The 11,529-nt window shown below is 35.9% G+C and overlaps 3 protein-coding genes across 3 annotated transcripts; 1 reads left to right on the forward strand and 2 right to left on the reverse strand.

Annotated features, from left to right (window-relative positions):
• The first annotated feature begins 1,243 nt into the window (after positions 1-1,243).
• On the forward strand, positions 1,244-2,834 carry LOC120152184 (dof zinc finger protein DOF2.2-like). The gene has a single exon (XM_039164455.1). The coding sequence runs from the start codon at positions 1,581-1,583 to the stop codon at positions 2,601-2,603; it is 1,023 nt and encodes a 340-aa protein (XP_039020386.1). The 5' UTR covers positions 1,244-1,580; the 3' UTR covers positions 2,604-2,834.
• A 1,012-nt stretch (positions 2,835-3,846) lies between these two features.
• LOC120152378 (L-ascorbate oxidase homolog) lies at positions 3,847-6,317 on the reverse strand. The gene is made up of 8 exons (XM_039164604.1): positions 6,217-6,317; positions 5,861-5,951; positions 5,650-5,759; positions 5,299-5,569; positions 5,133-5,232; positions 4,695-5,040; positions 4,172-4,616; positions 3,847-4,080 (listed from the first exon to the last, which is right to left on the reverse strand). Exons 1-8 carry the CDS (start codon positions 6,315-6,317, stop codon positions 3,886-3,888), a joined length of 1,659 nt encoding a protein of 552 aa, XP_039020535.1. The 3' UTR covers positions 3,847-3,885.
• A 1,907-nt stretch (positions 6,318-8,224) lies between these two features.
• LOC120152257 (pentatricopeptide repeat-containing protein At4g37170-like) lies at positions 8,225-11,105 on the reverse strand. Its single transcript, XM_039164516.1, has one exon. It carries the CDS (start codon positions 11,103-11,105, stop codon positions 9,039-9,041), a length of 2,067 nt encoding a protein of 688 aa, XP_039020447.1. The 3' UTR covers positions 8,225-9,038.
• Positions 11,106-11,529: the final 424 nt, after the last annotated feature.

Below are 11,529 nucleotides of genomic sequence, written 5' to 3' on the forward strand. Positions count from 1 at the left end.
TTCACTCATGCTCTTGGGGGCGGTCTATAATCATGATGGGTGGAATTAGCTTGGAAGGCCGGCAAAATTCAAGGCATGAGTCTCGGTCAGTGACTTTAGTTAATGGGGCACACCCACTTTACACGAACTTTCACCTCATTAGCCCTTCCCTAATCATGATTTTTCAATTCAACACATCCATTTTTTTCAACACACACAATGCCCTTGGACCCCCCCAACCCCTTTGATCATTTGTGTTCATCATCACGTTTTGTTTTTATTATTTGTTTATCATAATAATTGTGCTCTAAACATTGATTTTTTTTAATATCGCATGATTATTCAAAATTATCAGATTTGTTCAACTCCAAGCCTAGACCCGAGAAATGATTATTCGTTAAGGAAACTTGATTACTGTTAACTTTAAGAAAAATCTATATTATTTAATTAAATACATAGTTCAGCAAAGAGTGATAAATGAATTTAATTACCGAAAACACCCACATTTGCGGTTTACCTAATTAAATAATACCGACATGTGGTATTAATAGGGAACATGCGGCGAAAATCGTACAACACGAACCGATGGGAAAGTGTTCAATCAAAGTTTGTTTGATACACATTTGTATTTAATAGGAAACTATTTTCAAATTATAATATTTTTATACTATGAGATAAATATAAAATAGTATTATATATTTAATTTTTTAATTTATAGATGATATACATATTTTGTGAATGTAATTGTTCGAACTCGATTTTTTTATAGAATAATATCATCTTTTACTACTAAGATCACCAAATGAATTTTAAATTACAAAAAAAAATATATATTATATATATATATATACTACAAATAATGATGCATATTTGACACGGATTTGACGGGTTCTGACTTAATCTGATTCGATTATATTATTTATTTTTTTGAAAATTTAAATTCGAATAAAATTAATTTTTTTGATGAAATCAGATCAGGTCAGATTCAAATTTATGGTGGTATGTATGTATGTATTTTTTACTTAAAAATTTAAATTGAATTTTAAATAAAATGAAATCCTATTAAACTTAAATTGAGTCGAGTGCGGATAAAATAATCTAATTTTCGGTTCAAGTTGGAATGAACCAAAACCTAACTCGAATCGTTACTACGCTAATTAGAATTGAAGAATAAGGTGAGAATCAAAGGGCAGACTAGGAAATATAGGGAGAAACCTCCAAGAACTGATCATTATTAACAGCCAAAATTCACTTGCTTTATTTATTCTTTGATGATAGATATACACCATAATGATAAGCTCTTCTATATCTCTTTACCATTGATAGAATATTAAAGCATCACAAAGTCATTCTTATGCACCCAAAAACAGTAAAGAAAAGCCAAAGCCAAAGCCAGCTCAAGTGAGATCACAAAGGCAAGTCATGTTTCAAATCTCTCCTCTCATGGTCATGGATCATGCATGAGTTGAAGACAACAAACCCTATTTTAATCTCTTTTTCAAGCCACTAAAAACTCAACAGATAAAGAAACACATATCTGCTTCTTTGCTTTTCTGTTTCTTCTTTTTCTCTTTTGGATTGTTGTAGATCTATATACAAAGATGATTCAAGAACTCCTAGGAGGCTCTTCTGGGTTTAATTTTGGAGATGGCGGTACTGCTGGGAGGAAATTCTCCATCAATGGATCCATTTTGGATGGTACAACGACAACTACTACTGCCTTTACTTCTTCTCCATCCCCATCGCCTTCTCCTTCTTCCACGGTTTCACAGTCGTCGACTAATAACTCCCCCGCTTCGGCCGTAAAGTCCGACCAGAGCCAGAATTTGAGGTGTCCCAGATGTGATTCGCCCAACACCAAGTTTTGTTATTACAACAACTACAATCTCACTCAGCCTCGTCACTTTTGCAAGACTTGTCGTCGGTATTGGACCAAAGGAGGTGCTCTCAGGAACGTTCCCATAGGAGGTGGGTGTAGGAAGAACAAGAACACTTCTACTGTTTCGACAACGTTGGGAAAATCGAGTGCTGCTAAGATGAAGACACTAGTGTCGGATATTGGAAGATCTAGTCACGGAAATGGGTTTGACCATGAGCTTCAATCTAATCCAATCCTTTGGGCATCCCCCCAGAGCTCTAATCTTCTAGCCTTATTGAGAACTACCCAAAACCCTAACTCTAACACTTTGTCCACTGATATCAAGGACGAAGAGATGAGCTTGCTTGGATCACATGTCATGAACGAGTCAGCAGTTGGGAGCACTGGTGCGTTAAATGCTCGAACCCTGGGCTTGGATCCTCTTTCACAGGTCCCTTCTCTGGGACTTTGCAGCTCTTTGTGGAGAAACAATCAACACCAAGCTCAACAGCAACAACATAACAATAATAACAATGGATCGTTCATACTAGGTGAAGTTCAGAACACAGGGACTCAAGAACTCTATCAGAGGCTGAAATCATCATCAAATTATTACTACGATAGCTCGGCTGTAGTTCTAAGCAATGTGGGTTCTTCATCAATTCTGGAGCCGGCTCCAATTGCAGGTGGAGAATCGGGTTACTGGAATCCGGCAGTCTCTTCCTCATGGTCCGATCTCCGAACAACTAATGGTGCATATCCGTAACATCCCTTTTTCTCTCCCTTTCATTTTATCTCAGTTTTTAATATGCCAATGTGGTTGCCGTGCCTTCTGGTATATGAATATATATGGCTGTAGTGGTTTTCAATTCTTTTTTTCCCATTAATTTTCTCTTTGAAGTGTGGTTTGAGGTGTGTTTGATTAACTTATTAGAGTGTACCAAGGATGAAGACGAAGTAAAAACCATGGGGAAAAATGTTAGTAGTTTTATTTTCAGTGGTTCCACGTTGATAAAAAAAAGTGATCTTTGACTACAGGTGTGAAAAGGGTTTAACTTCAACTTAAGACTTAAGACATTAATGAAAGCTATGATTTAGTTGAAAGCGATCATAAACATGGCGACTGCCTTGGTTAAATCAAAATCTGTTAGGGTTTTTGCTGTTCTGATGATTTTTCATAAACTATAAGAGAGACTGAGTGGTGGGTTGCATATGAGATTTAAGATTCTCTAAACAACAGTGTTTTTTGTTAAAAAGAAAATAAGTTTGATAAAGCAGCCATGGGGAAAAGTTTTCGTAAACAACAATTTGATTCTCGCAGTGGAAAGGAGGATTCCATTGCAGCATTATGTTTAAAGAGTTCGTGTCTGCTCCTAATTGCCTGTTTCTCTGGAGATTGGCCTGCAGTTCTTTATTCCTTTTCACTGTCTTTTTTTAAAAAAGGAAAAACACCATTTTCAATCCCTTACCTTTTCTCTTTCTTAAGCTTTCATTCAATGTTATTGAGAGATGGATTAAATTTGCTTAATTTATTGCTTTTTCTCTGTGAAATTTGACTTCTACTAAGGTCCCATAGAATTAGGTCTGAATAGTAGTGTAACTCGATTGATGCAGTTCAACAAATTCGTGATTTGATCAGATTTTTTTCTTAATTTCCTAGGCAAATCATGTATGGATCGAAGGATTGACACAGACGGTTGGATCATGAAAATTTCAAAACTTTATATAATTTTAATATTTTCTTTTGTATTATTAGAAATCCGTTTTAACCTCTAATATAAATTTTGGGTCTGTCCCTTACTCTTACCCTGACTAATCAAACTTGTTTTTCAAGTATCATATGGATACAGTAAACACGTCCTTGCCATATAAGGAAAATGCAAATCTAGCAAGCACAAGTTTAATAAAAACTATTTTTGAACCCTAAACCCCATTTTTTTAATCCTAACAGTCACACCCTCGTAACTGAAATTGAAGGGGGAAGGACCATAAAACTAACAGGGGATGAAGAAAATATAAAATTACAACAATGCCACATTAATGTTCTATTAATGGAGGGCCTTGCCACAACGCAGTGCATTTGGAGGAATGTCGGTCTCAGTAAACAAGCTTTTCTCATTGTTCCAAACTCTGAGGTAAGTTTGCTTGCCTAGGAACCGGTCCGACCATATTTGTGACCTCAAGTTCCACATTCCCTTGTTGTCCAATGAAACCAAAACTGCTGTCCAGGAATTCGGATACACCTGCCAACGGTTTTTCTAGTTAAATTCACATGTTCCATTTCCAAACACCAAAGATTTAAATACATTGTTTAAATTGCTGCGGATTATATACCTGAACAGTGTGTCTAGCTATCCCATCAGCCAGATTGTAGCGTTTCTTCGAGTCGGTTGTCCACTTTCCACTACCGTACCCAACGACGTAGAAGCTCGATCCGTCGAGATGCCACGACTGGATAGTCGGTTCGGTGCTTTGGAAGACAATCTCAATGAAGTCATGGAGGGTGAGGCCAAAGACAGATACACCCATTGCCGGTGGCCTTGAAGTAGGAAAATCCTTGATGTTGTTTAAGGTGAATACACCAGGGATGTTAAACCAATCCGCAAGCTTCAATGGAGTAGTTGGATCCACATAAGAGATACCATTAACAGTGTAACGAAGCCTTCCATTTATCTTGGCTTGTGCATTAGCCAAAACAAGTGTCCTCACAATCTTTATTGAACCATAGTGGAATGATCCTTGAGGATTAGGCCTAGCTGCATTAGCCGTCAAGTTCAATCTAGAGCACCAAAATGAAAAACACAATGTTAGCATATTGTAGGATGCATGATGATCAGCAATAAGTCAGTTCGATTACCTTATAGTCCTGGCCTGTTTCATGGACCAGTGAACGTGATAAGTCGGGCCAATCGGCAATGGCAAAGAGGCCGGAGTGTTGGAACCCTGATACCGAAGAATACCGGTGGTGGTGAGAATAGGTTTAGTGAAACGTGTAGAAGCAACAATGTAATAGCCCTTAATTGCGCCACGTAAGGTAACCAAAACAGCTACGGATTGACCCGGATGAATATCCAACGACTCGTACGCCTCCTGCAAACTATGACTTCCTTCAACTTCAACTAGAATCATTTGATGACCTTGGATCCTGAAGTTAATCGATGACGATATACCGACATTTGTAATCCTAAACTTGTAAGTTTTCCCTGTAATAAACCAGGAACAAAGCAAAACTCAGTATGGTCCTATACAAAATCTTCTTGTTTAAAGGATGAGAGCCTTAATTATGATTATTTACCTTTCTGACCGGTGAAAACTGAAGATTTGTGGAGACCATTTATAAGAAGACCATCAGGCAAAGGAAGACTCAAGCCTGAATTCAGCTTCTTCCTCAAGGCCTGTAAAAATGTATATGGTTATACAACAGAGCAAATGATAGAAAAAAAAAGGATATATATATATACCTTATCGCCAGCCTTGTACCAATCACCAACAAGCAAAGTGAAATCTCCGGACAATGCAGGGTAGGGAATTGAAATGACAGATCTTTGATTAATATTAAGAGCCCCAAAACCACCAATAGCTCTATGCATTGAAGTTGAAGGGTAGTACATGTAGGTTCCAATTTGATCCTTGAGCTGGAATTTGTATGTCCAGTTTGAGTGGGGAGGGATTGGACAATTGGTCCCAAACACACCATCTTGCCATGAAGTCCTCCTTTGTTTAACTCCATGCCTGATTTCCAACAGCAAAAATCTGGGTTAGGTTATTAACAATGGAATTAAGCAAACAAGCTGAGAAATTTGCACACTAACCACGTAATGAGGAAGGGTTCATCTAATTGATTGATGACATTCACAATGATGTTGTCGTTAGTGACACCTTCGATTGGAGGTCCTGGAAATTGATTGTTAATAAGAATAACCTGCAAAATTGTAAAAAAAAAAACATGTATTTCAACGTTGTTCTTCAATGCTCTAAAGAAAGAAACTGGTGTTTATTGGTTGAATATAGAAACAAACAAACCCGTTGGTAAACACCAAGAGGGGCTCGAGTTCCATACGCGACAAACCAAGTATAGTATAGATATGGATCTTCTGCATTGGCACATAAGATACTAAAGCAAGCCAATAATCCAAGTAAAAATTGCAGGAAAATGGGCTGTTCCATTCTTTTCATCTTCAACCCTTTCCCACTCTTTTTGTTTCCCTAAAGATTAGAACAAACAGGAGACTTGGTGGAGATGTGTACTGCAAACAAGAACACAAACTTTATCTTATATATAATGCAATTAGATCACGCAAATGGCCACGTATATCCATGCATGCAGAACCTTTTTTGCGGCGCACTTCAAGCTCGAACTTTAGATATATATTCATCACCCATGTTCAGTTCCGCTGAAGATATCCCCGATAATCAATTCCCCAAGTTGATCATCACAACTGGTGTAGAGTTTCTTGAAAAATGAAAACTGCAGATCCATAATATGAAGTAATTCTTTATTCCTTCTGTTTGTTTATCTATTGAATTTCTTTGTGAATATTTAAGTAAACATTCCTTGTATTAAAATTTTAAAATTTAGCTGATAAAAAATTAAACCTTTATTTAATTGACTCTTAGGTCTTAATCATAACATAAACCAAATATATTAATTAAAGGATAATGACTTATTTTTATATAAAAATATTTGAAGTATGAAGCTTGTAGAAGAAAGGGCATGCAGGCTAGTTGACTTAAAATGAAGTGAAATTATTCAATATTTTTTTCTCATAATGTATAGAGATGTAATCACAAGTCATGTTCTGGATTTAATTTGGAGTCAAATCTATTATTAATGAATGATCAGTGTAAAAGACTTAATCATCTCTCACTAGATCTCTACTTATTAGTGTAAAAAAAGATTGAAGTTTACAAAGTCAACTAGTAATAAAAGCAATTGTTGATTAAATACTGACATGAAGAATGGATCCCAATGACAGATCTTGTAAGAGAAAATTAAATACACAGCATGTACTTTGCCCCATGAATCCATGACAGATCCCACTACATTCCTTTTGGTGTTCTCTAAAGCACACCATTGAAATTTATATTTTGTGAATCTCCAATTCTTTTCATATAAAATACAGGTAAAGTTCACTATATATTCATGATGAGCTTTTTCATATAATATTTACTCTAAACGATTTCATTTTTCTTTCATATTTTGAAGAAAATCACATAAATCAACAATTTATTAATGAATTTTAAATAAAAAATTGTTAAAATTTATGAGTTGAATTTTATTTCATTCTATTTAAAAGAATATAGTGTGGTTCTTTTAATGAATAAATAAAGTAGATAAAATATTGCAATCATAGTTTATTATATTTTGTAATTTATATTATAAATATATTATTATAATATTTTTTATTTATGTTATAACTAATTTTCATAAAATAAATTTAATTAATTTCAACTAGAATTTATATTTTTTTAATAGTATGGAGTATGTATAATGTAGTATCTACTCACAATTTTCTTAAACTATTGATAACGCATACACCATGCAAATGCAGTTATGCGAGAAGATGATTACTTAAACTGCGAGAAGATGATTACTTAAACCAACTCGGCCATTTCAACATCTCAATGATGGTTTGAAAGGAGAGATTTCTTCAATTATATAGTTGATGATGTTGTATCTGAAGTGAAATCATAATTTTGAAATATATGTCTTTATTTTTTCTTAAAAAAAAAGTTAAAGAAATATCAGTTCAACAATGGCAGAAGCAATGGCTTTACAGATAGTTTTAGGAACTTCAATGGAACAATTGGTGAGAGTTATTGAACAAGAAGATGCTAGATTTGAATCCATTCTCCATAATCTAAAATCTACCCTCGAATCTGCATATCCCAAGATTAGTGAGATGACTTGCAAACTGATGAACTTCAAAGGTTGTTGGACCAAATGAATCAAGCGATGGAGACTATCGATAAGAGTTCCAGGGTGACTTGCTGGAACTACTGCAAGAAGGGGAAATACATGAAAGAGCTATGCCGAGAATGGATGCTTCTCTTCGGAACTTCGTCCTCGTAAATTTGCCGAAAGATCAATAAAAGAATACTATCCTGATTCAAATTCACTTGGATCGGCTTATGAAAAATAAAAACAATGGTAGATGCAGGCATGGTTTTTTTTAATCAAAGTCAATACAAGGTTTCTGATGCAGATTCTACACAGTTGGACCATTCTCTATATGAGATCGGTTACGAGGATTCTAAGACGGGGCTAACAAAAAATCAGCAATTTTATGTAAATACAAGCAAAACAAATAAATGAGACATGTCTGAATATGCAGAGATTAATTTCAATGTAATCGCGATAGATGTAAACAACATCGTATTGAGTCTATAACAACGGTAATTTCTTTTTTCTTTTTCAATTCATTTCCTTTCTCCTCCTGCTACTTATGTTATGTTCTGTTAAATTTGATCAAACCTAGTTGAACAATGCAACATAGCAACTTCAAAACTTTGCTGAGGTCCCTTTGAAAGAATTAGAGGAAGAGGTATAAGCATATTAAGGAAATTCTAAAACCGAATGCCTCTCTAAAAGGGACTCTCTCATGTAAATATCTATTTATCATCAAGCAAACTACGGAAACTACAGCGCTATCCGAAAATTCAGTAGTAGGAACAATGAAGTTCCATAAATAATCAAGAAACAGAAGAGGTGGTGACAAGAAGTACCTCAAAAGCCCTATGAACATAATGGACGGAATTGAATCTTCAACATTTGGGATGCGCGATAAGAGCACAAAGACCAACGTCCTCGCAAGAACTACACATTAGATTGAACTTGAAAATTTAGAAGAGTCAATTCAACTGCTCAACCCAACAACAGGTCTGTCAACAAGACATCAAAGTATAGCAAATGGCTTGTAACAGTTCAAAGAATAGATATAAAGAAAACATTTGATTGAGTCCCATCAATCAAATACGAGCATTATCGAATCACCACAAGATTTATTGATAGACCGTGTATCCACTTGAAACAAGGTAAACAATTATACTCAGTATTTCTGAAGCTGGAATACTTTACCAGCCACCACCCAATATCCTCTATACTAATGTACAGGTGATGGACTTTCCACAGCCAATAATCATGTTGAAGTCGAGCAACGTTTCTAGCCTGGTAAAAATGCCTTGTGAAGTTTTGTCAAAATCACCAATAATCTCCACAAGAACAGTTCCCACTTTCAAAGCAATGGAACCGATTAGAATCCCTTACAGTTATTTTCCTGTTAACAATCTTTGATATATATTTAATGGCATTATGACAATCTACACATGTTCTCAAATTCTTGAAAACTTTGATTGGTGTTCCCGGAGAAGTAGAAATAATTCCAAACGCAACGGCTAACTTCTCACTGTGATATGAGAGGTTTTGCTCCTTCTGCTCCTCCTCCACATCGTGCAGCACAAAGTTGATGTCTGGGACATACCCTTCTTCTCTCATTCTCTTCGAAAGCTTACCTAAGAACTCAAGTATTTCCTTGGATTTTGGGTGAGAAGTATCTCCCACTAAGAAAACATGCCTCTCTCGCTTGACCTCAATCCAGCTCAAACCTGGCTTCTTTACCACTCCCTTGTCATCCATTAACTTCCTAATTTTTGCTACTTCATCCCATCTACCAGCTGTGGCATATATGTTGGCCATAGTAACATAGGTAGCCGGATTTTCAGGCTCAATCTCAAACAATGCTTTAGCAGCTTTTTCAGCCAATTCAAGGTTACCATGAATTCTACAGCTGCCAAGTAAGGAAGCCCACAAAAACTTATCTGGTTTCATGGGCATCTTATTAATGATATTCTCAGCTTCCCGAAATTGGCCAGATCGGGCTAGTAAGTCAATTATACAGGCATAATGATCAGCAGTATGAGTTAATCCATGTATGTCCTTTATTGAGTGGAAATATTCTAGCCCTTTATCAACCAATCCAGCATGTGTACAAGCAGAAAGAACCCCAACAAAAGTAATGTGATCCAGTTTCATATTTGATTTGAGCAACAAGTCAAAGTACTCCAAAGCTTCATCAGGCTGGCCATTCTGAGCATAACCATTGATCAAAGAAGTCCACGAAACTAAATCAGGCTGAGGCATACCCTTAAACACCCTTTTTGCATTCTCAACATTCCCACACTTGGAGTACATATGAACAAGAGCACTCGTAGCAAAAGACAAAGGATTAAAATGAATCCTTGTCATGTATCCATGAACCTGCTTGCCTATTTCCCCAGCAGCGTCATCAGCACATGCATTCAAAACCCCAGCAAACGTAAACTCATTAGGTCTTATACTCGATTCCGTCAACCGCCGAAACAATTCAAACCCTTCTGCTCGCCTCCCATCCTTGAAATACCTATCAATCATTGCAGTCCAAGCAACAATATCTCTATCGCCCAATTTATCGAAAACGGACCTTGCTTCTGTTATGCTCCCACATTTCCCATACATATCCATTAAAGCACTCCAAACAACGTCATCCAAATCCAACCCAGCTCGCGTTATTCGACCATGAATCTCTTTCCCTATAAGTAAGCACCCCATAGCACCAGAAGCAGCTAACACGCTTGACACGGTAAACTTATTCAACTTCGAAAGCAAGCTCATTTCTTTCATCCTGTAAAGCTCTAAAGCTTCTTCAGGCTTATCAAAACGAACGTAACCCGAAATCATCGCTGTCCATGAGAAATTATCTCTTTCAGGCATTTCATCAAATAACTTCTTTGCTTCTTCAAGCTTTCCTATTCTAACGTACCCAGATATCAAAGTATTCCATGAACACAAATCCCTTTCACTCATTTCATCAAAAAGATTTTGGGCATCAGACAAACTTCCGCATTTCGCATACATATCCAGAAGACGGTTACAAATAACAATTCCGGGTAAGAACCCAGAAAATTTCATATGTTTGTGGACAGTTTTACCATCGTTAAGAGATCGGTTCTGGCAGCAAAGCTGGATAAGAGCTGAGTAGAGAGAAGCTGGAGGTTTTTCAACTTGATCGAGGATTTGAATGGCTTCTTTTAATCGTTTTTGGTTGCATAACTTGTGTAATTGGGTTATGAGATTGTGAGTGGTGTTTGGTTTGATAGACGTTTTTCGAGGGAAATGTATCTGAGCCTGGGCTTGAGAAGAAAATGAAGAAGAAAATGAAGAAGAAGCCATTGCTCTGTTCTGGTTAAAAAAAGAAAAACAATGGGAAATTCTGGAATTTATTGCTTTCATGGTTTCAGAAAATTTGGCTGCGGTTTAGTATTTGGTGGAATAATATGATGGGTTTTGTCATTTATTTTAGGGTAAACTATACCAATGATCACTAAAATTTTTGTACATTTTTATGTTTCTAACTGAAGTTTCAAAAGTAACAAATTGGTTATTAATATTATCAATTTTTAGCAAATTGATCATTAAAGTTATCAATTTACAATAAATCAATCATTCGTTGTTAATAATCGTTACTGAAGTAACGAAATATTGATGTGAATGTTACAACTATATTGACTGTTCTTTGACTCCATAAAAAAGAATTTAACTTTTTCAACAAAAGCTCATCTATCTTCTTTTCCAACTTTTCCTTCATGTTCTTCAGTTTCTTCCTTCTTTTCCAACCTTTCCTTCTACTCCTTGTTTTTTTTATTATCTTCCTCTT

Source organism: Hibiscus syriacus, unplaced genomic scaffold (assembly GCF_006381635.1).
Source record: "Hibiscus syriacus cultivar Baekdansim isolate YM2019G1 unplaced genomic scaffold, ASM638163v2 tig00111088_pilon, whole genome shotgun sequence".
In the NCBI taxonomy this organism is placed as follows: domain Eukaryota; kingdom Viridiplantae; phylum Streptophyta; class Magnoliopsida; order Malvales; family Malvaceae; genus Hibiscus; species Hibiscus syriacus.